This window comes from Megalops cyprinoides, chromosome 14, assembly GCF_013368585.1.
Source record: "Megalops cyprinoides isolate fMegCyp1 chromosome 14, fMegCyp1.pri, whole genome shotgun sequence".
In the NCBI taxonomy this organism is placed as follows: Eukaryota; Metazoa; Chordata; class Actinopteri; order Elopiformes; family Megalopidae; genus Megalops; species Megalops cyprinoides.
The window spans coordinates 9,116,420-9,143,709 of NC_050596.1; the positions used below are offsets into that span (position 1 = coordinate 9,116,420).

General features: G+C 44.3%; 1 protein-coding gene across 3 annotated transcripts in view; it reads left to right on the top strand.

Annotated features, from left to right (window-relative positions):
- Nucleotides 1-27,290, top strand: part of LOC118788939 (ecto-NOX disulfide-thiol exchanger 1-like) — a 50,866-nt gene that overhangs the window by 19,165 nt on the left and 4,411 nt on the right. For 2 of the 3 annotated variants that reach the window (XM_036545156.1, XM_036545158.1), the window contains exons 2-11: nucleotides 7,033-7,188; nucleotides 9,024-9,161; nucleotides 13,895-14,062; nucleotides 15,508-15,714; nucleotides 16,252-16,485; nucleotides 20,659-20,871; nucleotides 22,410-22,516; nucleotides 24,355-24,472; nucleotides 25,512-25,708; nucleotides 26,070-26,177. In XM_036545156.1, the coding sequence (XP_036401049.1) occupies nucleotides 7,179-7,188; nucleotides 9,024-9,161; nucleotides 13,895-14,062; nucleotides 15,508-15,714; nucleotides 16,252-16,485; nucleotides 20,659-20,871; nucleotides 22,410-22,516; nucleotides 24,355-24,472; nucleotides 25,512-25,708; nucleotides 26,070-26,177 (1,500 nt within the window). In that variant the 5' untranslated portion in view covers nucleotides 7,033-7,178. The remainder of the gene's footprint in view (nucleotides 1-7,032; nucleotides 7,189-9,023; nucleotides 9,162-13,894; nucleotides 14,063-15,507; nucleotides 15,715-16,251; nucleotides 16,486-20,658; nucleotides 20,872-22,409; nucleotides 22,517-24,354; nucleotides 24,473-25,511; nucleotides 25,709-26,069; nucleotides 26,178-27,290) is intronic. The other variant, XM_036545157.1, reaches the window with a different exon arrangement.

A 27,290-nucleotide genomic window follows, 5' to 3' on the forward strand; every position in this document is an offset into this window, starting at 1 on the left:
CAGTGGTAGTGCAACACTATGGTGCAGGGGTCAAAGCTGTAGAATTTAATGTCAGTGCAGTTGTAGCAATACAAAGCAAAGCAATAACCATTACCTTTTCCGGGGGTTCTGTCACAGTTCTTCAAAATCACCAGCGCCACAGTCCAGACTGCTCCCTCAGGTTGAGCGGTTTGAGACTTGGGGTGGAGCGTGGGCTGGCACGGCTCTGTAAACAATATCCTCCCTGTCCTCTGGAGCCTCTCCAGGGTAAAGCGGATGCCTGTGCAGCTCTGGGAGCAGGCGCAGAAGGCTGCCGAGCTGCAGGGTGAAGAGAGGGGCACTCTGTTTTCACCCTCTCCTGTGGAGTGTTGACTCAGCACAACCGCAAAGAGCCACTGAGCACGCCTGGATTTTTCCACCCAATCATACGTTCATTCAGGTTCTTTCAGAATGCTCTGGGTCATGCTACAGTACTGTTTACATGCTTTTAACGCTCTGACTAGCATTTTATGATGCTTGTGAAATGGTGCTCTTTGAATAAGATTGGTTTTGTAGTGTTCATGCTATGCAGTTCATGCACAGAGTAATTGTTGAGGTATAAGACAAGACCTATCTTTTAATGAGACCTGAGTCTATTTGGGGTTTTAAAATTGGCATTACTGCCTCTTCAAGAGATGCATCTTAAATAAAAATTAAAAAAAAAACAATTACTATGACTGGTGCTGTGTAGCAATGAGAAGAGAAGAAGGTGAAGTTGCGTTTTTGAGTTGAGTTTTGAGTTGGGCTTTTTTCCTTGATTATTTCCCTGACACTCTTCACTACTCCCTTCCAAAGCTGGAGTCTGTGGAGCTGTTAGATGCTAATTGCTGCCGCCGGAATCGGCGCTTCAGAGGGGAGGTCTTTGAGACGCAGGCCAGTCGCGGCTGAAGGAATGCCGGACCTCGCTCACCATCTGGTCACTTTCTGCTCGCCGTCCAAACGCTGTTCCCCTTCAGCACTGTCTCGCTCTTCAGCTCTGTCCTCACGCAAAACCAAGCCCTCGCGGTGCTGTGGGGGAATTTTATAGCACAGCCTGTCTGTAGTTTGGAGCTCGAGACGTAATTGATACCGCTTTATGCTTCGTGACTTAAGTGCCTCGCGGCACAAAGCGTGGCTGTACCTCCTGAGGTTTGTACATTAGGGCTTGAAACTCAATAAAATGCCAGTTTGAAAAATGGCTTGGCATTCGAGGTAATGAGCACTGATGCAAAAAATGAGGGCTGATATAGAATATCAAGGAAATGGCCTAAAAATATGAATTTGCGAAATGTGGTTGGTGTTGGAACAGTTTTTTTTTTTGTTTTCAATTGTGTGAGGTGCTGGCTTTTCTGTCCTTGAGTGGGAGTTGGGGATAATGTACTCAATTATGAAAACCAGGGAAAAATACTCTAATCATCAGCACATATATACTACCTTTTAAGTGTTCTAGTGGTGCAGTGATGTAGATGTGCTTTGGTATGTTATGAATAACCCTAGCAATTAATGAAGGAGCATCCTGTTCACCAGAAATTATCATTAAAAATGAAGTGGAATAGAAAACATGCTGGCATAAATCATAATGGAGGTCTCATGTTTGCCATGTCTTGTGGTCTTTTGCATTATCAGTATTATTTTTATTGATGTTATCTTAATCTCAAGGTGATACCCAAAAAATTCATTGTCGTTGAAGGTTTGCTCTCCATTGTGTTGGGGTGTATAGTTCATTGGGGTTGTGACGGAGAGACTCAGAGTGGCCATGTCTGTTTCTGTCTTCCTGCGGTGTGGCCAGCAGCAGAGAGAGGCCGCAGATGGGTGGATATCATTAATGAGATCTGCGGTGGTGGAGTGGGGTGGAGCTAAAAAAAACATCCAGTAACTGAACGTTGAGTTTAGCGGTGACAAGTGAGAGCATGGCACCAAATGACAGCCCCCTCAGAGGAAAGTGAATAAAAGCACAATGAGGACTAAGACTCTGCAGACATCTGCCACACAAGGCTTTGTTTCAGAGCTGTCCTGTCATAGCGAGCCCATTTTGTCCTGTCACAGTGACTCCTCATTATGAGTTAAGAGGAGCTGTGTTTCCTGACAGTGGCGGGAAGGCAGTACGCAGGGATTGGTATTCCACTGTACCATGAGTCCTGTGTGCACAGAACACATGGTTTCATGCCTTATACTGTTGCCAGCTTAAGGTTCCTGCCACCCTGCAGTGTATTATGAAATCAACGCGCATGCTTGCATTAATGGTGTCATCAATATTTCTGAGGTGTAATTTGACAGATGAGCGTAATTAGAAATATGTGTTGACAATAATTTCTCTCAAATTGTAATGCGATGTAGCTGCTGAGATCAGCCACAAGCCATACATTGATCATCTTGATGTCTATCAGTTTACTTCTTAATGACTTCATGTTAAGCAGTCACACATAATGTAGAGATTTATTGATTCATTTACCTGTTTTCAATATGAATTATTTAGCTGGCTCCCCTATACAATTAACATACTTTACATTTAATATATTATCCATTTATACATGTGAATATTTATATATCTCACATTTATACTTATCTCATGTGGGTTCAGCAGTAATATATTTTTACAGTATGTAGTATACTATATATTGAATGCTCTATAATGCATTGATGGCACAGTAATCCCCCGCTCTGCGTTGTCTGAGGGCAGATAGCCACTGTTTATTACCCTTCTCATGATTTCTGCTGATGAACAAAAAGATTAATATCAGTGCTGCATACTCCATCGCCAACTTGTCTGCTTTTCTGTAACTCCCAGACAGGCTGAACACAGAGATACACACAGATAATGGAGCGATTCGGGCTTGCTGCCGTTTGCCCACAGAGCTGAACGGCCATTGATTCGGCTGCTGTTGGACCGCTGCTGTTTCGCCCCCTTCTGCAAAGTGTTCATTTACATGCAATCCGCTCCAGAGGTGCTCAGTGTCTGCTCGCTGTGGCAGAGGCTCCCTCGGGGGGCCTCCGCGCTCAGCCTCATCACGTCTTAATCTCTCCTCACCATTAACTTCTCTCTGAGACCGGAGGAGAGAGAGAATATGTGCGATATGTGGCGTGGGCGAATGCATACCCTTATCAATAAGAAAGAAAGGACATGAGAAAAAGAAAGGCTGAGCCAGAGAAAAAGAGAAAGAGAGAGAAAGAGCATTGACTTTTGGAATATAATAATAATAGGAAGAAGAAGAAGATGATGATGATGATGATGATGATGATGAAATGTAACTTGCTTTTATCCATAATTCATGTGGCTCATATGGTTTGTTACTTATTATGTTTTACATATCAATGTAAGTTGTATATACTGTACATATGTATGTGTGAGCTTTTGGTTCTGTATAGATGTATGTAGAATGTTTACAGTATTGTTTACATTAGTGCTATAGTTTATCCTGCCAATAAAGCACCATTGAAATGACCAGCTAAAATGACCTGAAGAAGAAGAACTGAGAAAGCATTATAAACTCCGGCGTCGGCCACCTCCCCCTGTGTAGTGTTTCACTATGTTATGGCTTCTGTGGGCGCGCATGCAGGGACAGTTACTGGGCTGACGGACCTTCTCCCTGAGCCCCGAGGCAGTGTGTGTTGTCACTTGTCATTGTAGTTACATCACAGATGCCCTGAAGTGTGCCCCTCAGACTTGCTTTGTGTGCATCTTCTCCTGACTGGCAGAGCACATTCCTGCAGTCTTGTGCTATTATCGTGGATAGAAATTTCTCTAACATGTCATGTTGATGCCCATCGCTGCGGGAGTTCTGTGTCCTGTTGAGCTCTGCAGTAAATGGCGATATTGTCCCGAATCGTTGATATGACTGTGTATTGAATTGTAACGTCTTCGACATAATTGCTAACGAAGCAATCTTCTGTTAACGTTGTAAGTACCTGTATCGACTCTAACGGACTGACACGAAAGCCAATTTACCATCGACAATGAGTTAAATGTCGGTATGTCAGCTAAAATGTCAGTCACATTTTAGCTGAAGCCTGCCTTAAGGAGTCCATGGACTTCAGGAATTAATGCCTTTGGATGATAAGAGTCAGTAGAATGACTACATCTGTGTGATGGGTTAATGCCGCTTTCAGATGCGCGGCAGCAACGGCGACCGCTGTACTTTAGCCATCTGATGAATGCAGAATTCCCCATTGTTTCCAGTCTATTGCCTGCGTGATGCCTGGTGAATACTGAGCGCAAGTAGCGGCTCCGACTCCCGCAGCTGTGACTGGTCCAACGCCTTCCCTCTCCCCCAAGCGCGGCACAAGAGCTCAACTCCTTTGTTCTGCAGCCGCCTGTCTCTGAGAGTGCAGTGCCATGTGTTTTAATGTTTTGGGTGCCAAACAAAAAAGGAAATTGCTGTTTTGCTAAAGCTGCATATCAGCACGGTGCATGTAACTGCCCCGAAATGTTAGCGCTAATTGCCAGTTATGCTAAATATTGACGTGTAATCCGAACTGTGACTGCTTTAAGAGGCACGGTGTCTCTGGGCTGACAGATTTCGCAGCAGTTTTTGTAAATGTTCATGGATGATGTGAATCTCCAAAGCGCAGGAATTTGTACAGCAAATGTAATGGCCCTCTGAGGAAAATAGCAGAGATGTCAGACTGAAATGACAGACTTTCCCTGTTGTAATTGGGCTCTTTATAATTGCAAGCATATACATAGAGAGACATGGGAACACAATATTTAATTTGTTTCGTTCCGCTTTGTTAACTTTGTTTTCTTGCCCAATGCACCTTACTGATATTTAAGGTCCAAATTTGATTTAAAAGAATGAAATGAATCCCAACACTGGAGAGTGTGCATAGCTTTTTTTCTTCCATCACTCACTGCAGTCTTTTTTCATGAACCAATGTGTGTTAAATGGTGCCATTCCAAAGCCATTATTTTGATCAATTCGCTTTAAGCTGTGACTAATAATGTCATCATGACCTCTTTTTTTTCCATTGAGTGGTATAGCCTCCCTCAATCAGCTAGCGCTCTCACAGTCACATATCCCAGAACTGGTTGATAAGAAAGACAAATGGTCTGTCTCTGTGCAAACAACATGTGACTCACCTGGAAGTAAGATTGCATTATCTGGTTGCCTGTTCCTTCATTTGCCGCAGCTTACATCTCTTATATGTTGTGCATAATGTCCTTTTATGCAGCTGGATATTTGCTGAGGTGGTTCAGGTTAATTACCCTGTTCAAAGGAGCAACAGCAGTGCTCACCTGAGAATCCAGTTCCTTAATCACAGTGCCATAATGATGCCCAAAAGTCTTTCCCATCATGCATTGCCTTATTTGAATAAAACATTGTATGTGCACCTGTAATATTCAGGCAAAATAGTTTCAGTAGAGCTCCCAGGTCCAGTGACCTCCCAAAAAATGATCAACAGCAGTTTTTATTCAGAACCATTGAGCCAATTTAAAAATCAAGTAGACTGCAATGAATATAATCTAATCACGTTCAGTGCGATTGATGATCTTGTTTCTGTGGATGTGTATTAGATAGATGAGGATAAGCAGTGGGGGTTTAATGAGACATGACAGTTCTGTCAGTGGTTTTTTGCAGTCAGTCAATGGCATCTGCTGTCAGAAAAGAATGGTGAAGAATATGAAGAATGGTTACAAAGGCCTGAGGTATGAATACCTGCAACATCAGGACCACTTTTCACCCATCCACATCCACTGGACCCATTAGCGTGTGTCTCTTCCATTCGAATGCAGACTCAATTCTGTCTGTCAGTTTTTCCTCAAAATCAGAGCTTTGGGAGCGGGACGCCACTTTAATGATTTACAGATGTCAAGTGCTCTCATGAATAACGCATGCCCACAGGGGTGACGGAGTGAATGTTTCATGGAAGGAGAAACTGAGCCTAAACACTCAGTGATGCGTAGGATCTGCACCCCCAAACCCCCCCCCCCCCCCCCCCGGTTTGGTGACGAGATGGGACGCCCCCTGTCATGTGTCACACAGCTTCATCACGCTGTTGAAACAGTGGAGAGGTGGCAGCTGAAAACACGTCTGGGGTACAGGGGGGCCGTGTCTGTGACGCTACATTAATCTCACCGCTCACTGCCATCAACGAGGAGAATCACCTGAAGAGAAAGTCATAACTTATATGAGGATGAAGATAAAGAAGCCTTTGGGGGAATCTCTATATATGTCCTGAATGATGCTTTTAGATGGATCATTATTTGTGAATCAGTGAAATCAGCCTGTTCCATTTATTGCTCAGAATTGTACTGTGTTCATTTAGCCTAGCCTGAGCGGGCGCTGAAAGCCAAGTGTTTTTGCATATTTCACATTTTTCACTTAAGTGCGTTTTTGTGTGAGTATTCTGGTGTCTGTCACCGACTAAGTGAGTCCACACAGTGCTGAATGAATTGATTTGTGGTTATAACACATTGGCAGTACATTCTTCTGATGGTTTTTATTTCATTATTTCAGCCAAACCTCAGAAAAGGCTGGATCCTCAGTTTGCTAACTATGCCACTAACGCTGATGTGATTAAGTCTTGATTTAATGGTGTGTTCTCTCCGTAAATTGATTTCCGCATGTCATACGCTATTAAAACGATAATTACTTCAGCGTAGCGTGTGACCCTCTTCCTCCGCGTCCCGCTGGGAGCGGAATCACAGCGTGTGCCTGGCTTCTTGCACCACGTCTCTGAACGGATGGCGAGACGCCGCAAAGCCTCTCATGCATCGTGGAAGAGGAGGGTTTGAGGGAGCGGTTGCTGTGTGGGGCTGAAGGACAGGTCAGCTGTAGCTCGTTCTCCGAGACGAGCTGACAGGGTGGGTGTAAACTGCCTTTGACAACTCGGATGTCACACGGAGCGGAACACAACGTTGTCATTCCACCGGTGCCTCCCTGCCCATCATACCTTTTTTTTTTTTGTTTCCGTCATTACTTCTGCGAGCCTGTTTGTTTTAACACAGCGGAGCCAAGCAGCATCAGAATGAGTTTTAACTCTGTGTATAAGGGAACAGGAAGCAGTCCTGAGCTGTTTGTCTTCTGTGGTTCACAGGGCCGAGTGCACAGAGATGAAATCCCGCCTCTAATAGACAGTGACCTCTACTCCCTGCCCTCACCCCCCTCCCGCTCCCCCTCATCAGCGGCCAGAAAAGGAGCCGGAGCTCTGATGACAGCAGTGAGGAACGCAGAGGACCTTCCATGGCTAGTGGTAACGTATCTCCGTCATTAATCTCAACCTTAATGAGTCTGGCCCGCTTGCCTGAAAGATGGTGACGTCTCAGTGTTTCTGAACGGGCTGCTGTTTCTCCCTGCCCAAAAACCTTATCCTTAACAGCCTTGGAATCAGTACATTTCCACTTCTGCACGTCCGTCAGTCCACACTGGCATGCTGTTTTATCTCGTTGCTTCTTAAGTAGGTAATATAACATGGCTATTTCCACTGCTATTACCTCATGTTTGTGCATTTTAAAATGTTTTAAATGTTGAAGTGTAAACAATTCTGAACCGAATGTTTTATTTCTGGTATTTTATACCGTTTGTTCAATGAAGAGACAGAGAATGACAGAGAACCTTTATTTGACAGAGTGTAGGGGTTTTTTGAGGAAAAAAGTTGGAAATAAAAAATGAATGAATCATTTCAAAATTCAGTAAGGGTACAGTGCTGGGAAAAAGCAAAAACCTTCAAACACCATATATCCAAGGCTATGTGTGTTACATTTAATATGTAATATAAATTGCTCCACATAATAACTATTTTTTTCAAATAGCAATTAAAGATAAACAGAAGATAAGCAAATGCAGTAAGCCTGTTTAATATGCTGACACATTCTTTGCCTGCTAATATTGAGGGAGATCAGTGACACAGTAGGATTTTGTGAATCACACTCATTAAAGCCACATTAGTGTTCATGATAATGAGATAAACAAGGTTATGAAATGCAGTGGAGTTGGTTAAAGATGGATCTCATGCTGGGGAGTATTAGTAGTCTCCAAAGAATTGCACAAGTTTATTAAGGTGGTTTCTTTAATTTCTAAATGATTACCAGCAGGGGTTAAAGTTTCAGTAGTTCTTGGATGCCCCAACAGTCAACCATCTCTCTGACACCATATCACTGTCAGTGAAATAGTTGCTCTGTTTTCCACATGAAACTTCAGTTGTGTTGACACATGTGTGGGCCTCTTTGTACATAATTTTGAGAAACAAACTGCTTGTTTTACATTTTTGTGTCCCGCAAATGTTAAGTAGTTCATGTTTTTTTTTTCTTTTCATTGGGCACAGAAATCATGGTACACCAGTGATAATAAAACATAAAAAATAATAAAACCACAATCTACTTTGCCCTTCTCTTCTAGGAACACGTTTAAGAAAGAGCTAATCATGTTTTCAAGGCATGAGTTGCATTAGGTTACATTGCATTAATTTACAAGATGCTCTTATCCAGAGCAACTCCCAAGCCTTGTCTCCAAGCCTTGGAAACTCAACTTCATAATTATTAAACATCACAATTATATAAGACCTGTCTAATGTGGTTAATGCACCTGCATGACAATGGTGCAGTATACTTTGATTGATATACTATGTGTAAATGCACTGTATTTTGTTCAACTCTGCCTATTGCTTACTGCAAGCATGGCGGCAGAGCCAGCTTAGAGACTGGGAGGTGTCGGCCATGTCGTATCTGAACACAGCATCCCCTCTTTGGCTTATGTCTTTATCCAGAACATCTTTATCACTTTAGTGCGGCGTGACAGGGGGTTCAGATGAGCGCATGATTTCACGGTCTATTTTTCAATGCTCTTTGGACTGAGGGCTCGTTTGCAAACATAAGAGGGTGGGGGGGGCACCTGCTCTCATGCGAGGCTCTCCCAGCGGTGGCTCAGCCCTGCTACCCCCTACCCCGTTCTTATTTTCTTCCCTGCGCCCCCGAGCAGCTGTCTGGGGGAGGGCGTGCTTCCACGGCTGTCAGAACTGTGGGGAAAATGCTTCGCTGACAGGATGGGGTTTTCAGCGCTGGTTTCTGGTCTCGCTTTCTCTCTCCCCAGCAGCGGACGGTTTAGGGAGCGCAGGAGCGGAGCAGACCAGCCTCGGCGTGCCCGTGGCGGACCCCGGCGCCTGGGCCACGGCCATGAGCAACCTGGGAATCGTGCCCATGAGCCTGACCGGGCCGCAGCTGGTAGCAGGTAGGCCTTTGTGCCCGGCACCCAGCATCTCGTTACCACAGCCTTAGACAATCACACATTACATTACATTACATCGTTGGCATTTAGCAGACGCTCTTATCCAGAGCGACTTACATAGGTTCCAGTTTTTTACAATGTTATCCGTTATACAGCTGGATATTTACTGAGGCAATTTTGGGTTAAGTACCTTCCCCAAGGGTGCAGCAGCAGTGCCCCAGTGGGGAATTAAACGGGCAACGTTTCGATTACAAGTCCTGCTCCTTAACCACTATGCTACACTGTTGCCCCTACACACAGATAAGGGACAGCTTATAAGAAATGAAACTCCTCTTACCTCAGGGGTCAGTCAGGTTTGGTATCTCTCTAAGCAAGGATTTATTAATACTGAAAGTTAAAATACCCCCCCCCCCCCCCACACACACATTTTTGGAATTGCATATAGGCTCATCTGACTGTAACAAAGGCTACACTTGCTCAGAAGCGACTGTGGGTAGCACATGCAAACCTCATATACACTCACAAGCATCCTCCTATACACTCACAGCCTGCAGCAGCTAGTTTTCACACTTTGAGTACCACAGTGCACTGCAGTGAAGCAAATGCCAATGAGTGGCGAGGCGCATCTTCACTAATTTTATCTGAGCGGCTCGTGAGCGCCTAACGAGTTGCGCGGTGTGTGAAAGTAGTGAGATGAAAGCACACTTGCTGACAAACCCAACCCAGCCCCTGGCGGAATGAAACCAATTTGTTCTGCCACTGTGGGCTTCTGGTCACTGTCTGCACATGGCAGGGTTGGGCTTGAATCCGGGCTGTAGGAGTACAAGCTGTGTGCTTGTAAAGAGCGTCTTAGACAGAGCCGGTCAGGACACCCCTCCAGTACATTGTGTAAGAGTGTGTGAGGTTGTACAGTATTCTTAAGAAAGCCTCTGGGGGGAACACTTTCCTGGAAAGCATATAAGATCCTGCAGTGGCCTGATTCCAGTTGAGGAGGGTAAAACTTTGGCCTTTTGCCTCATAACGATGCAGTGTAATAAGCTCTGACCTTCTTGACTTAATGTATGAGTCAGGGTGTGAAAGTGAAAGTAGTTCACTTTTCTTACTGACTTACTGCGCGATAGATGGTCTCCTCTGTGACTTAACACCTGTTATCATTTTCATGGTTGTTTTGAAACACGCAGTAGTGTTCAGGATATGAATAAATGACTGAATGAACATTAATGATTTCACCGTTAACTACAATATAGGCTCTTACCTGAAGCCTCCCTCCATCGATGCACCTGACTGACACATGAATGAAATGAACATGACTGAAACCTCCCATGGGACCAGACCACACTGGTCTCCAGCAGGCCGCTGTATCTCTGTCGGTGATACTGGTCACTGTGCACAGTGTATTTATACTGTGGTAAAGTAGCAAAAAGGGGGTTTTGGACATGGTAGGAAAATACTTTCAAAAACATTTTAAAATTTTTATTCTACCATTAATCAGTACAGGTCACATTGGAGAAAACAGAATAGGGCATGCAAACAAGGAATGAGGCTGCAGTTCTCTAGCCATACACATTTGCCTTGAACATTCTGGTTGCCTTTTGAATTTATGGAAAATCAGGTAGCACTGCATCCCATTGTAATTACCATCACGAAGGGCAAGGAAGTCACTGTAGACCGTAGCAAATTAGACTCATACTAAATGCATGAACGCATTTCCAGATCATGCATATTTATGGGATTGTCTCGTACAGTTTGGAGAGCTTACATCATTTGAATTGTATATTTGAAATGGCAGCCTTAAATGATTGTATAGTCATTCAAGACCAAATTTGCTGTGATTATCCTGTTAGTCACTTTGCAAAGAATAACTTCTAATAGATTATTACTCTGGAGATAATGTTTTTTTTTTCCATTTTACACTGGTCCTTCTTACAGCTGGTATAATATGTAGACAGATGCAGACAAAGGAATAAAAATAACTGTAAGCTAAGTTATAATATAGACGGGACAGAGAGGATTCCCTTAGGCATTTGAGACAATTATAGTTTTTTAAGACAAAACCAGAGGATGACTATATATTCAAAATTCATGTTTCCATTAAATTGTTCGGAAAACATATGACAGCTACAATGGTTTGGTTCTGATCACAGCACATTGGTCTTCAATTCAGTTGACAAGCACCCTTTGAGTGGTTTTAGAAAGCATTCCTTCATATTTCGCATCGTGTGACCAACAAATGCTTAGAAATGTGGTGTTAATTTTAGAAAAACGATGTGGAGTATGAATGCACATCCCATGCCTTAAAGCTCATCTATAATTGTAAGCCTGGATTAAATGATCAGAATATTAAGTAGTTTTCGCTTACGGTGATAATTTGCATGTGGTACAGATTATGGAATAATTATGGTAGCTGTGTTGTAAAAGATGCATTGGTGGATTTGTGTACGCCATCACAGAGCATACATACGCAAGCCACTCTAGCCAATTATCACTCTATCAGTTATTTTTATCATTCATGTGCCCGATCATAGCCTGAGCCAACACCTGGATCCTTTATCTGATTTTATGGCTTATCCTCACGCATGAAGTATAATGTCTCAAAGCCCCATAATTTGTGAATTAGAGTTTCATTGATTCCTTTAGTGTCCCTCCCCCCACCCCATCCCCCATTTCAATTCCATCCAAATTTAAATATTTGGAAATGTCATCATTTAAATTAATCTTTTTAAAGTCTGTTTTTATCCTCCGGGATTTGCGGAGCACCCAGATGGTGTTACTTTAAACACGGAGGATATTCCTGCTGTGGGAGTTGCTTTTGTTGGAGCTGAATTGTGAGATTTAATAAGTGAGCTGGGAAAGAGATTTAGGGTTACAATTTGTGTAAGCCTCGCATTACTGTGTGCAACCATTTACTAAAAAAATCACAAGAACCGTAACTTGGATATGAGAAAAAAAAATTAATTGAATCATCCAAGAGGCAGTTAAACAATTTTCATGGTACATTTAGGATATGAAGTATTAAGCTAACATTATTGTTTTTTTTTTGTTTGTATCTTGTCAGTGAGTGCACTGTATGGAAAAGCTTAACCATGTACTGGAATAAGTTATAAAGTCGCAAGTGACGAACGATCAGCGTGAATAAAATCTAAATATTTTGCCAGTATTTTTTAGTATAATTCATTAGAATCTAATTTTTTTCCATTTGTTCTCAATGTCAGAGTTGTCTGGTCTTTTAAAACAGTAAGTGTTTTTAAGACAAAGGCTGAATCTTGATAATTACTTGCAAAAAGCCTGGTATCGAGGGACCGTGGCAATTACTGCAATTATCAGATGAGCAGTTCAAATGGATCAAACTCATAATGGCAGTTGGTTAGTTATTTGTATTCAGTGGGCAGGTCCATGTTTTGATCTTATCTGGTCTGAAGTTGGAGGTGTGAGGGTTGGGTTGCAGATCACGTGTACCTGGTGATTGGAATACATGCACACAACACCTCTCATCATATAATTAAGACCTGCTGTTTGAAGTGAGATGTAAACCTCTGGGGCTTCGCTGGTGACCTAGAGAGACCCATCTCCGCTGCAGATAAAACACTCTAATAAAGAGCAAAGCCCTGTTTTAATTAAATGTGAATGATGAAGGCGATCAGAGGCTCTGTGTGGTAGCTCCTTGCTGGCGCATCAGTTAGAGTTGAATTACTTACTGTGTTCTATCTTGGTCTCGCATCATCTCTCTGACTACGGCGGATAATTATACATCATGAATACAGCACAGGGGAGGAGAGCTTGTTCTGTGCCACATTCACGGAGCCAAGGAAAAAGGGAAGATCTCCTCCTGGGTTATGCAGTTCATGTCAGAGCCCGAGGAAATGTCACATGCATAGTGATAGTGTCTGTGGAGGTTACTGACTGATGGCATCTCACCTCCAGTAATTATGGGCAGCTGTGTCTTGAACTCCTGCTCTTTGAGTCTGCACACTTTGTGGGGAATCTCATTTCTGGTAGAGAGAGAGAGAGAGAGAGAGAAAGGAAAAAGGCTACAGCAGCATTTCACCTACTGGCAGAGACGACACAGCCTGGAGCCAGAGGAATGAATAAGACCTTGAATGAATTTCTGTACAAAAAAATGAGGAAATGATGAATGTGAGGCGCCTGTGTAATTTACCTGTTATTACCATTTAGTTTCCATTTTAATGAGCTTTCGCAAGGACCTAGCGGATGTCAGATTTCTGCTGGTTTTGGCATGTGGTGTTTATTACTGACTTTTTACTTTGAGGTGTATGTTGTATGTATAATTTTTACATTTTCTGACACCTACTTGATTCGGAGTTGATGGAATAAATAATTAGCAAAGGACCTGTTCTCTTTAATCGGGGTACATTAAGCTGGATTCCACATTCAACGTCCCCTGAAATTCAGATCTGAGTCCACATTGGCATTGTAGGATCTGTACAGTTTAATTATCTACCGGACATTAAACATACAGTATCTACATAGCAAAATAAATTTTGGTAGTGTTTTTTAATGTCAGTGCATAGGTGATATTTTGTCATTATCTTTGGAGTCAGTAATAGCCACCCACCTCACAGTGCTGTACCTTAAGTACAGTGTCAGCTCTGATCCTCTGTCTCCTCTCCAGTAAGAGATCTGAGTTGAAGTTACTACAGCACACTGTTTTCCTGATTGTTTACAAGTTCAGCCTCAGTGGGTAATAATGACTGCATACTCATATGTGCCTTTCTCAGATTCTGTCTGCATCCCGGGATTTGACCCCAGCCTGGGCATCATCGCCCCCATCAACCCCATGATGGCGGGGATCAGTCTCGTGCCGCCCCCTCCCGTGCCGGTTGAGCTGCCCGTGATCAAGGAGATTATTCACTGCAAGAGCTGCACCCTCTTCCCACAGAACCCCAGTAAGTGGACCCCCTCAGACGTCCCCCTCCCACCCCCTCACCTTGCCTTCCTTGCTCAAACACACTTATGCCCCCCCTCACCTTCATCACCCTAATCATCATCAGTAGTTAGTCTTCCATAAGCAGGAAATAGACGAGTTCGGATTCAAGCACATCCTATCCCCTTGCTAGAATGTTAGCCATGCCTTGAGGTGAGTACCACGACATGGACTCGGTGTTGAGCTGTGTGGGTTTTTTTGGGAAGGATGCTCTCAGGTGTGAGGGGGGCACACACATTGAGGGCGTCCACCGTCGATGAACTGACCAAACACACGCTCACGGCTGCACTAATGGCAGTTGGACTCTGTGTTGCCATGGAGACATGCTTCACTTGTTCTTGCCGTACCGCAACTCTACATTTTCATAAGAATCTTCTTTTTTTGTCCCAAATTGACCGGGCAGTGTGTTTTTCCCCTTCAAGTGTGACTGCATGTACCAGTAGGGGATGATGCAATATAAACTTTCTAGAAAAACCTTATCTGAAAGCTTTTTTTTCCCTTTAAATGTGACTGAATGTACCAGTGGGGGAGGGAGCCTTATTTGAAAGCCTAGAAAGTGCATTGGAAGCTGTGAGAGCAGTGGCCTTTCCTCAGGAGAAGGAGGTCTTTTCTGTAACCTCTGAGAAACTACAGTGTGTGTGTGTGTGTGTGTGTGTGTGTGTGTGTGTGTGTGTGTGTGTGTGTGTGGGAGACTGGCAAAAAGCTGATGTACAGCTTTATCAAGTGGAGTTTTAGTGGCCTTGAAGAATTTAAATGTTCCCCTGTCAGTGGTATACTGGTAGTTTCGAAACTACTAAAGATTTGCCAGGATTTTAAAATATGTTTTCAAAAATTTGGTTTCAGAGAAAGATAAGAAAGCTGAGCGATGAGTTGTGTGGACTACAGGCAGTTAAATTGGCTAATCTATTATTAGTTGTTTTCAATGCTTATTTTATTTTAGTTATTTAGTTACTTTAGTTTTTTACTTATTTAGATTCAGGGAGTGAAACAGAGGAATATATAGACAGTGAATCAGCACAGGTAAGGTTTGCTCACAGTGACCTGTTCTTCCGAGCTGTGAACTGCAAGCTAGGTTTTGTTCGGACAGCTGGATTTACCTGTGAAACTCCAAACTACAGCCATTTCTGCCACTCCATTTTGATGAGGTTATCAGTGGATGGCTGCAAGCTGCAGGCAGTAATGATTGCAGTGTTTGATGCCTAATTTTACATGACCAGATGAAACAGTAGATTTCAAATCTGAAAAAATTAGAATGTAAAAATATATACTGTACATTTTGTTACAGGATAGTACAGTCTTTGTCAGTCCTATCTCCATGTATGTGTTGAGTAGTATCAGGTATATTTGTTTCCCAACTGCTTTCTGACAGAAAGGTTCTGACACCCACCCCCCCATCCCCCTTGCCAGATTTACCCCCTCCCTCCACCAGGGAGAGACCCCCGGGGTGCAAGACTGTGTTCGTCGGGGGGCTCCCTGAGAATGCTAGTGAGGAGATCATCCGAGAGGTGTTTGACCAATGCGGTGACATCATCGCCATCCGCAAGAGCAAGAAGAACTTCTGCCACATCCGCTTCTCGGAGGAGTTCATGGTGGACAAGGCCATCTATCTGTCTGGTGATTCACCCCATTCACTCTACACCCACACCCTCACGTCATCGAGAACAAGGGAAGGGCAGGGCAGGGCAGGTTAGCTGTCAAAGGAGCAGAAAATCATTTGAATCTGAGATTATCTGAAAAGGAATCAGTATCCATTCATCTACATCAGACAGCTGAGGTAATTCTTGTGGTTTATGACTGGAAAAAAAGTGTTTTATTGTTGATTCTCAAACTAAGGCGTAAAGTGAATGGTCAACATAGATTTTTGTTTACTCAGCGCTGTATAAATGTTACCCATTTACACAGCTGGATATTTACTGAGGCAATTCTGGGTTAAGTGCCTTGTCCAAGGGTAAAGCAGCTGTGCCTCAGTGGGGAATTGAACCTGTAACCTTTCGGTTATGAGCCCTGCTCCCTATCACTGCGTCACAATGACCCCCCCATATTATGTCATTATCAGTCAGCCAGTATGGCAGCATTTCAACAAGTATGGCACTATGTCAACCAGACTACGTCTGCATCACATGTACCATTCATTGCATTGTGTTCCTCCAGGGTACCGTATGCGTATTGGCTCCAGCACAGACAAGAAGGACTCGGGGCGCATACATGTGGACTTTGCCCAGGCGCGGGACGACCTGTATGAGTGGGAGTGCAAACAGAGGCTGCTGGCCCGCGAGGAGCGCCACCGGCGCAAAATCCAGGAGGACCGACTGCGGCCCCCCTCGCCCCCTCCCATCATGCACTACTCCGAGCATGAGGCAAGCCTGCTGGCTGACAGGCTGAAAGGTAGGCCTTTTCTCTCATCCAAAAAACCATTTAAAACTCCAAGTAACCCCAAGCGAAATGGTTCGCTCCTCCTGTGGGGTATGTTGTGCTGGACTTGAGCGTTGGGTGCTTGTGATCTCTGTGCTGTTTTTGGCACTGATGGCTTTTTGTGTGTGGTTTCGGTGTCCTTGCTTGTGTAACGTTTTGTACCATTTTATTACTCAAATTTGTAACTTTGAGAGTCGTTCTGGGTAAGAGCATCTGCTGGATGTCAAAACTGTAAATGTAATTGTACTCACATCATTGTCACTAGAAAATTCTGTCTGGTAGATGAGAAAAATGAAACATAATGTAAACTAAGCGATTACCTCATTAAGCCATTCTGGAGAATAATGTAAACAAAGGAAAACAGAGGAAGCCAGTGATGTAGGACAGGTGTCATATTTGATTTAACCAGAGCTATAGAGACAGTAGCTTCCTGGGATGATCTGCAAGATGTTGAGTTTCTAACGCTCAGTTCATGTGGATGTCGTTCAGCTGCGTCCCTCTGGGCCCGGAGTGATTACTTAAAAAGTTTAATCTGTAAGTCTTTCCTCCTCTCCCATTGTCTCTGTAAAGCTGGCTGTTCAGTCCTTTCCCAGATAGTGTTACAAAGTGTCTCTAAGATGAGCAAATATGTATGAGTTGGGCCAGACAGGCCCTGAGCACAGACAGCTGTGGCTAATTTAGAAATGGCACAGAGTCTGTGCACTTTGGGAGTGGGTCTTTCGATAATTGCAACCAGTATGAGTTTATGCAAAGACTGTAAAAATAATGAGCGATTTCTATAAATATGTGGTGCCTTGTCACATTAGAGTGAGCCATAGTGACTTACTGTATCCGGACTGAAATATGCAGGAATCAAAATCGACAACACAGACCACCGCAAACTCATGCCTTTAAGCAATTCAGCGCATGCGTTTGAATAAATACATTCTCAAATAACATCACTCTTTCTAAAACACAGAGGTTTAGACCAAAAATACAGGCCAATGGGTTTAAACTATAGAAGCCTCTTTTTATTTCATCTCTGTACAAGAAGATGTTTCATACGTAGCCAAGCTTTGCCCTCTGACTTGGCTGCATATAAATGTGAAAAGGTTTTTCAGTGAAAGCTTTGGTAGCTAAAGATTCTTATTTCATATCATGGCATTTTTATTTGAACCACCTCTCAGAAGACTAGTAAGCTTAATGTCAAAGTATTGTCTTTACAGGTAAGTGTTATCTGCTAAAATGTTTATCACTTACTGGTATCAAAATGTGTTGAGAGAATTGTATGAAAACAGTAGCTCTGCAGAAATACAGTGTATGCAATTTCATATTGATCCCCCTGTTTAGAAGGTTTGTGTTGCTGCTATTTTTATTCCTGAAGCTTTTTCTTTGTGCTAGAACAATGGTGAATGTCCTTAGCTACCCCAACGTAGAAAAAAAAATAGGAACAAAGCATAAATTCTTCAACTTTCATGCACAAGTTTTTTGAATATTTTAAGCAAACATTTTGATTTGGCAATGCGTTTGTTTGTGAAATCCCTTGTGAGGGGACCTGTGATTCAGGTTTTGTTTTAGCCTGATTCCAGCTAGAAAGATGGATTTTGAAAGTAGAGGTGGGGGTAGCTGGTCCCCTTCTCCAAACCCTCTCGCTGTGGAGATACTTTATTGCTCTCATAAGGTTGATGGGAACCTCTCTGTCCATATCAGTATTTCCACCACGTTTGTCAAACAGTGTCTGTCATCTCTCATCAGAGCATCCTGGCTCTTCCTTGACCCCGTTGGTCGGTTGGGCCCAGCCGGCAGCCGGGTGATGAAACTCGATCAGGCTCAGAATGGAATTTCGACATTGACATTAAACAGGCAGCCCTTCCAGTGTCTCACACAGTGTTCAAGCTCCAGGAGTTTACTCTGCTTCTTCATCCAGCAAATATTGAAATTCCAGTCTCACACACGAGACTATGAGCTCATAAACCATGCACATAGACAGTGAAAGCTCATGCATGGCATTGTATCCGACGATGTGTGTGCATAATATGACCTTTCTGTCACATGCTCTGTGCTGCCAGTGCATTAAAACGCAGCACTTCTGTGAAGGGCAGACACGGTAACCCCCAGTGTCCAGCTAGCCTACATTCCCTCATTTCATTTTGGTAACCAGCGCATACCTCCGCTGCGCTCCTTGCTGTGGGGGAGCTTATCGTCTGACAGTTTTCTTCTTCTCTGTACTCATACCATCCACTCCCTTCACTGTTCCGAAAAGCATAGGGGGAGCGTCATGTTTATGCTGATCCCGCTCCTTCAAACAGACCGTGGTTAGAGTTTTTTATTATTACTGTAGACAAGCAAATGCATTAATCATGATCATTAAAGCTTTATCCCCTCTCTGGAACTAAATATATGTGTTTTCTATTACAAAGTTAATAAAGCCCTTGCACTGCATTGTGGGTGAGGTGCAGATGCTGGAGAGTAATGGGGTGGGGGGTGTGGAGGTGGGCTGGGTGGGGGTTGTGGGTTTTGGGGGTGTGGAGGCTGGGGGTGGGGGGTTGTGTTTAACATTAACACATTCGTCATTAGCATTCTCCTCCTTGCACCTCAGGGTTGGGGGGGGGGGGGGGGGATCCAGTTTCATTTCTCCACAGGAATTATTTTTGAACGAGGAGCACCGTTGCCCCTGGGGTTAGGAAAATGATTTGCTTCATAATTATTCTCGTATCTGAGCACCGGCTTAACGAGAGGGGCCGTCTCCGGTTTGCTAGGCGGCTTTGAGGAAGACGGCAACCCCTGGGCTACCCCCTGTCACCAGGCACGCGCTTGCCAATATTGAAATCAATAGCGCTTCAATTAATTAAAAATAGATGATGGGTTGCTCCCGGTGCCACATATTTAAAATGGATTTCTGTTCGTCCAGCACATATTTTCGGTACAAATTGCTGGCAGAAATACATGTAGGCTTGTTCTGTTGTTTTTTTTGAGCTGTACAGGAAGGTGGTGCAGTACGGCATTTGGGATATTCGATTTGTAGCGGGCAGGTTGTAGTTGTAAACCCCTGGCACGGCAGCGCTGTGGTATCCTTGAACGAGGCACGTCGCCTTTCATAAATATTTAGCTGTGTACACGACTACTATATGAGCTGGGGACGTTGCTCTGAATTTATATGGAGGAGTTCTTGGACTGCCTATGAGGTGTGCATGAACAAGCCACCTGCAATTGCCTCTGCACGGGATATATTTTCGCTGCTTTTAAATAACAGACAAGCCTTGTTGTCTTGGGTATACAGATTCATTGTGTGGCCTCTAAATTACTGCCAGCTCTAGTGTCTGCTCTCACACTGCGACAGATTTTAATTATCATCAGATTTGCACACGGCTCCCTTGGAGACAGGGTTATTAAAGTCTGAGAGAGGCAGCGCTGAAGGACTCCTGTTCCCATTACTTTCCTTCAGATGACGCCTCATGTTTTCTCTCCTGGAGTCAGCGGGCTCTGACAAGCGGGATATACTGGTGTCCCTTAGCTGTGGAAAGCAACATTAAATTGTGCAGCCGTGTCACAGGGCTGCGATACACTTCTGTGTTTGGGCAACTTGCCTTACAACCATGGGGTTGCAGAGGTTTAGATCCCAGGTGAGCCAGTGCTGAATTACCTGTTGTAAATAAGTGTCTAGACATCCGTCAGGTTAAATACATAGCATGTAATGAAAGCATTGCAGGGTTCCAGGATAAGGTGGCCTGTTAAGCATACGGGGGGTATGTACAGGCAGCAATGTGGCGCAGTGGTAAGGAGCAGAGCTCATAACCGAAAGGTTGCTGGTTTGATTCCCTTGTGAGGCACTGCTGTTGTACTGTTGGGCAAGGTACTCAATCTAGAATTGCCTCAGTAAATAGCTGTATATATGGATAAAATGGTAGCTTATGTAAGCCATTCTGGATAATAACATGTGCTAAGTGAGAATAATGTGGTATAATAGCAATGGCAGTGTTGTGGAATTGGTATTTCATTCTGTTCAACTCGTGCAAGTGCAGAAAGTGAGGTGATGTCACTTCAGTCTTTCATATTTGTTACAGAAACATGCTCTTACAGCAACCCAGACACAGACAGGTCTGGGTAAAATAAGTGGCGTCCGGACTCACTTTTGGGCCCCTCCCCTCCCACCGCCCCCCTCCCCAGATGACAACAAGTTCAGCGAGGCCACGGCGGTGCTGCTGACCTGGATAGACCGCGGCGAGGTCAACCGCCGCTCCGCCAACCACTTCTACTCCATGATCCAGTCGGCCAACAGCCACGTGCGGCGGCTGATGAACGAGAAGGCCCTGCACGAGGAGGAGATGGAGCTGGCCAAGGAGCACTTCAAGAATGCCCTGCTGTCCATCCTCACGCAGTGTAAGGCCCTGCCACACCAGCACCCTAACGCTCCGCACTGTATCCAAAGCACTGGAGCTACCCTGTTAGCATTAGTACACTAACTTATCCCACTTACCACACAGATTGTGGCTAATTCTCGATACTTTAAGTAGATTGCGTGGCTCATTTATAAAGACAATCCCTTCTCATGCTATTTCTCATTTGATTTGAGATGCTATTAATAATACGTTTCTATAATCAGGTTACTCTTAAAGAGACAGAATACCATTACCACAAGTCAAAATTACAAGCCTGATTCCATGTATCACATGTACAGACCTCAAAACCTTGATCGTGTAAGCTATACGAAAGCAGTTATAAAGGTCTGTACTGGTTGTCACTTTTAAGAAGCAACACAAAACACAGTACAACAGGCCCGAGTGTGAGTGTGACAGCCCACCAGTGGGTGAGGACTGTAGTATTGTCCCAAGACAGCTGTGCCATTAGTCAGAGTCACGAGGGGGGCTCTGATTGGGTAAGTACAGTTACACTGGCAGCTGACTGACAACACGCCAGGGGTGGGGCCTGCTCCACTTAACTCCAGCCCTCAAAGGTAGGTCACTCTTTCATCTCCCTTCTTTTGATCAGGCAGCCTCATTTTCCTGAAATGTTTTTAGCTTGTGGCCGGATGTTGCAGATAGGTTTATATCAAAACATGTGGCATTTACAGCAAATGGATTTCACTAAAGTGGAAGATTAAATGTGTGGCTAATATTTCCTCTGCAGAAGTACTTCAATGACTGTTTTTGAAATGCATTCTTGAGAGCCAGATGAAAAAGGAGACAAAAGTATGCGTTTTTGTTTCATGTAACTATTTTAAATGCAGAGGAGAAAAACAGAGTAGTTATCACAGCTGGCCCAAAGCTGTAATTAAAGATGCAAAACACCAGTAGGTAGCATGTCTGAAGTGTTTTAGAAACAAATTTATTCTTTGGAGGGTCAAAGGAGTGACTGAATTACATACAAAATTGTATACAGGCTTAAATATACAGAAATACCACCACAGTGCTATGGCAGAATGACTACATTTTTAGTTAATCTAGTCTGTCTTCTAGCAGAACAGTGATGCTGTTTGTCAATTCCTGTAGATTCAAGGGAGTATTGCTCATTATAGCAGTCAATCAAAACAGGAAAATAAGAAGGCAACATTTTACTACGGGTGGGAATATGTAAATTAAGATTCGTTAGTAAGCGGTAACCCCTGGCAATAATTCGAGTTATGCAAAACCTGCCATCTCAGTAGGTCTCCTGGAACATTCTGGCTCAGCCTTTGCTCGTCAGCCTCCCTCTCACTGTAAAATGTTGCCTGCCCTCAGACCTGAAGGCACAGATTCTGCAGGTGATGAACTGTAAGTACTGTGTGGCAGAGGCTCCCGGGAAGCTGAACCGAACTGCCGCCAGCGGCGTTTTTTTTTCCGCGTTCAGTTTCCTCGGCGTCTCTGGCCGCTTGGTTGCCGGCGGTACCGGGTCACTGCATAAAATGGCTTGTCTTGTCTTGACTCCCTTATTCGCCGAAGTCGAGCAGATTACGGCCGTTCTCACCGCCGCCACCAGGCAAAAGGCATGGGACCATTTCTCAAAAGCGCAGCGCAGGAACATAGACATGTGGCGCAAGCAGTGCGAGGTTGGTGCCCTTCTTCCCTTTACTGTCACGCAGAACTCCGCAGGCCAGGCTGAGGCGGCAGATGTTGATGTAAAGACGTCTTGTGTTCCCGTTGGCCCCCCCCCCCCCCCCCCCTTTCCCCCCAATGTTGTCCTCGCGGACCAGCAGACTAGCAGGGGTACCCCGTGTGCTGCTCTCGCTGTCCCCTCATCCCTCTCAGACCCCTCCCGAAGAGAGGCGTGCTCTCGATGCTAGAGTTTCGCCCGCATGCCGATGTAGCAGCTGTTGCTGCCCCCGGAATATATTAGGCACTGCCATGGCAACGTATGCTTCCAGAGCTGAGGAGATAGTTATTGATGACGGGTGTCGATTAATTATTCAGCGCTGGGAAATTAGTAAGGGAGGTAAGGATTAAAAAAAAAATACCTTGTCCCATCTCCACATAATGGTTCATCTTGTGGAATGGGAATATGATTTTATATTTTATTTATTTTACAGTTAAACCCAAAAGGCTTTACATCCCATCTTAAGCTAGCCTGATGCCAATAGTCTGTGTGTACCCATGTGCAAGAAGTAAGAAAAGGGATGACTGGAGAATCCCCCATGAATATAATATAATATAATTGTGTCCAAATGATTTTTGATTAATTAAATCTACATTTGCAGTTTGCACTTGGAATCCTTCTCTTGCCTGTTGTTCAGATGACAGCTTTTCTGACCTTTCTCTGCGATCATTTTAGCCCCAGGCAGAAAGCCCCCCCCCCACTTTACTTCTCCCACAGTGCATTCTGAGATTGCTTGTGCATCCAGTGTGAGACCTGGATAACCAAGAGATTGCCAGTTAAAATGAAGCCCTTTTGCAGGACCCTGCTGTGATTGACAGATGACTGCCACACCCGTGGGGGTATGCCATATCAAGGGGGTGGAGCTAAAAGCTCTGTTGAGGTCAAACACCTTGTGACATTCACTCCTTTCACCAAGGAGTGAATGTGAACGAAATTGACTGTTTATTCTTAGTTGTTGATTCTTCCGGAGGTAAGGCCCTGCTGTGGTAAAGACGACTTTTGCACAAGAGATAAGTGCTATTTCATTCACGTTGTTGTCATGGCTCTGTGGTGAAATACTGCAAATAAGAAAGGCTCCACGGCTCACCATCTTGATAGGTCTACACCTTAAAAATCATCCAGCTTCCAATGTGCAGCTAATAGTGTACCAGCTCCATGTGTGCTGATAAGTCCACATCTTCAAAGAGTGTTTTGTTTGGGAATTCCAGCATTTCCAGAATCTATGCAAGTCTGCTTAAGCACACAGGGTTAGCGCTGAGATCAATTAAAAACTATACTGTATCTGCCTGCAAAAGTCAATGCCAAGTAGAGAGGGAAAGGACATCTTTGCTTGTGGATCCGACAGCTGTAATGTTTTCTTCTCCTCTTGACTGTGGCATCAGACAGCATATTTATTTTTTATAAAACAAAAGATATTTCACATTAGCAACATTACACTTCTCCTGAGTTGATCCTGGAACGGCTGTCAGGGGAGCACTGATGCTGGATGTTAGCGAATGAGATTTTTTAAGATACATTCTCAGCTTGCGGCAAACAGAGCCATGGACCCTTTTCAGTGTTTTGCAGTATTGAGAACACAGAGCCGTGACAGAGTCTCTCCCATTGTCAGGATTGTCTTCCTGTGTCTGCCAGGGGGGCTTAGACACAGAACTCTCTCTGCTTTCCTGTGTGCTGTGTTCTTTTTTTTGTGTGTCTACTGCTCTTAATTGCAAGCAGTGATACAAACGAAGCGATCCAGGCCATTAACCACTAAGCGACTCTAGGGGGCGCTGTCCCTGGTTGTGGTGTTTGCAGGAGCTGAGAAATGCACACAGTGAAGAGATCATGGGGATACGCAGGGAGGAAGAGATGGAGATGTCTGAGGATGACTCAGATGAAAACCCCTGCAAGAAAATGCGTCTGGATGACTCAGGTATGCTGAGACTGGAATAAACAGCACTACTGTCTTTTTTTGCGCAACTGAAGCTCTCAGTCATATGAAAATTTGTGATCCCTGTATAGAGTATGCTGCCTAGGAGGAGACTGTGGGCCTTACAGCTCTGTGTAATCATCATATCCTACTCTCTGCCATCTTCTTTTGGGAAGCGGGGTTATTGAGTTTTCTCTCATCTTTGGCCTTGAAGATTACTTCTTTCAATGCTGTTTGAAATGCGTGACACTAGGCATATTGTTATTTATAGTGTGGTGCTTGTTGTAGTGTTCAGATTGCTTCTCCTTGCTGGTTTGCATGGAGAAAGTCATTGGCAAAATTGTAGTAATAATAATAATAATAATAATAATAATAATAATAACAATAATATTCATATTGAAAAATGCTGTCCTCAAGCCTGTCCGGTGATTCCAAGCATAGTGATATTTCCTGAGTTACCGAGCCATACAATCTCAGAATCCTTAAGAAAGCATTTTAAATTGAAATAAGAAATATCTATCAACTGAGATGAAATGTCTCCCCAGACAAGTTACAGTGTCCAACGCTATTCAGCAACCCTCCGAATCAATTACGGCTACAGCCCCAAACAGCAATTTATTTCAGCTGCTCTTGAAATGACAGCTGTGCTGCCTCATTTTGACAGTTGTGCTTAAAATATGATTTTGGGATTAAATGTAGGGGGAAGAACAACAGCTATCACTTCTTCCAGTGAAAGAGTAAACAAGATGTTTTCACAGGCTTGTGCCAATGTGTGGTTTTGTACCAATGCCAAGCAATGTTTGCTGAAGAGAGGGCATCATTTTTCTGTTTTTAAATCATAGCAGTATTTCAAAACATCAGTGTTTTGTTTTGTGAAGGCGTGTTCTTTTGGGTACGTTTGTTTGTGTGTGTGTGTGTGTGTGTGTGTGTGTGTGTGTGTGTGTAAATGCGTGTGGGTTTGTGTGAACATATGAGTGTGTGTGTGTGTGTGTGTGTGTGTGTGTGTGTGTGTAACAGCACTGCACTCTCTCCTGGTGTGCAGTGCTAGCTGGGCAGGCCTACGCCCTGCGCGAGGAGAACGACAGCCTCCGCTGGCAGCTGGACGCCTACAGGAACGAGGTGGAGCTGCTGAAACAGGAGCAGGGCAAGGCCTTCCGCTGTGACGAGGACCACGCCCACGAGCAGCAGCAGCAGCAGCAGCAGCACTTTCTGCAGCACACGCTGCAGGGCGTGCAGCAGGTAACCTGCAGCCAGAGAGCGCCGCAGCTAACGGGGGCTACTCCGCTCTCCGCTCGGGGCTCGCGTTCGCCCGTACGAATGCTGAGGGTGTGCTCTGTGTGCATTTACCGCACTCCCCTCTCGCTTTATCCTGCTCTAATGCTCTCTGATATGTCAATCCCGCTCCTCCAGTCTTCAGAAGCTCTCTCTCAGTCACCGGGGCTTTCTCTGAACGCTCTGTTTTCATTTGTTTCCTCAGTTTCCTCCCCCAGCACCGCTGATAGTTGCAGTTGTCAGGGCGAGCTGCCACTTCGGCGGCTCGTCTCTCTTCCCGACTGCTCCCCTTTCATTCCTGACAGCGTCGCTCACTTCTCCTCCACAGCAGCTGCTGGGTCTCCAGGAGGAGCTGAATAGTAAAGAGCTGGAGCTGGAGCGGGCCAGGGAGCAGCAGAGGAGCCTGGAGAGGGAGCTCCTCGCCCTGAAGGAGAGGGTAAGCGGAGCCGGGGAGCGTCCCGTGGGCTCATTAAACATCGCGCTGCCGAGGAAAAACACACACTCTCGTGGAATTATAACATTTATTTGTATGAACCATATCTGTATGGTTATTAGGTATTAGTTTTAAGCCACTTCTACTCCCCTCTACAGAGGCCAACTTTATTTTTCTTCCACTTTTCACATTAAATATGTTAAGTATCTATATGTCTGTTTTTCCCAGCTTTCTGCCTGCCAGCACATCTGTATTATCCATGTAATAGATTTGTTGTGCTGAAATAAGAGTATGATATATAACGATAGGTATCCCGACCAGTTGAGTGCTTCTACAATCCGCTAGTATTTTTAAAGCAGACCTCTTTTGTTGGATCATTACAAACTCATGGAGTGGCAGTGGGCTGTCCCTCTCCAAAACTCGCTCACTCCCCATTCTTTCAGTTACCTGGAGGAGAACAGAGTCACACAGCTTGGATGGACCGGTGTAGAATCTGTATATCCTGATGTGAGCGGGAAAGTGCTCCTGCACAGAGAATTTGGCCTATAATTCTTTGATTTCCACATCCACATAGACCCTCAGTAGTTTGTCCTGTCGCGCTGCTGTTGAGTCTGAACAGGCCTTTTCTAAATGACTCATAAAATCTATGTGAAACAAACAGGAGATCCGTGCACACGTCAGGAACTTAACCAGCAGCAGCACAAGCTAACAAATCACCAAGCTGCCCGATTGTTTTCACACTGATACGTTTTATTGCAGATTTGTTATCACAAGAGTACTGAGTACCACCCTTCCCTGATTTATGTCCATTACACATCTGAAAACAGTAATGGTTCTCATTAACGTGATGTAGTTAAAAGTATTGCCAGCATGCGCTGTAAATCTGTGGAGTACATTGTGTTTTTCAGCTCTTAGTTGAACTGTTTTGTGTTTCCATCTGTACTAAACCTGAGGTTTTCCAGCATGAAGGTACTGTACAGCACCACTGTTGGGTGCCTTTGCTTCACAGCGTAACAGGATTCACGGAGGTCCGAATCAGACCAGTTTCTCTCAGTTTCACACTCTGTAAAAATCAATCTCTCGCATGAGCATCAAGCCTGTATTGCGATTGGCTCA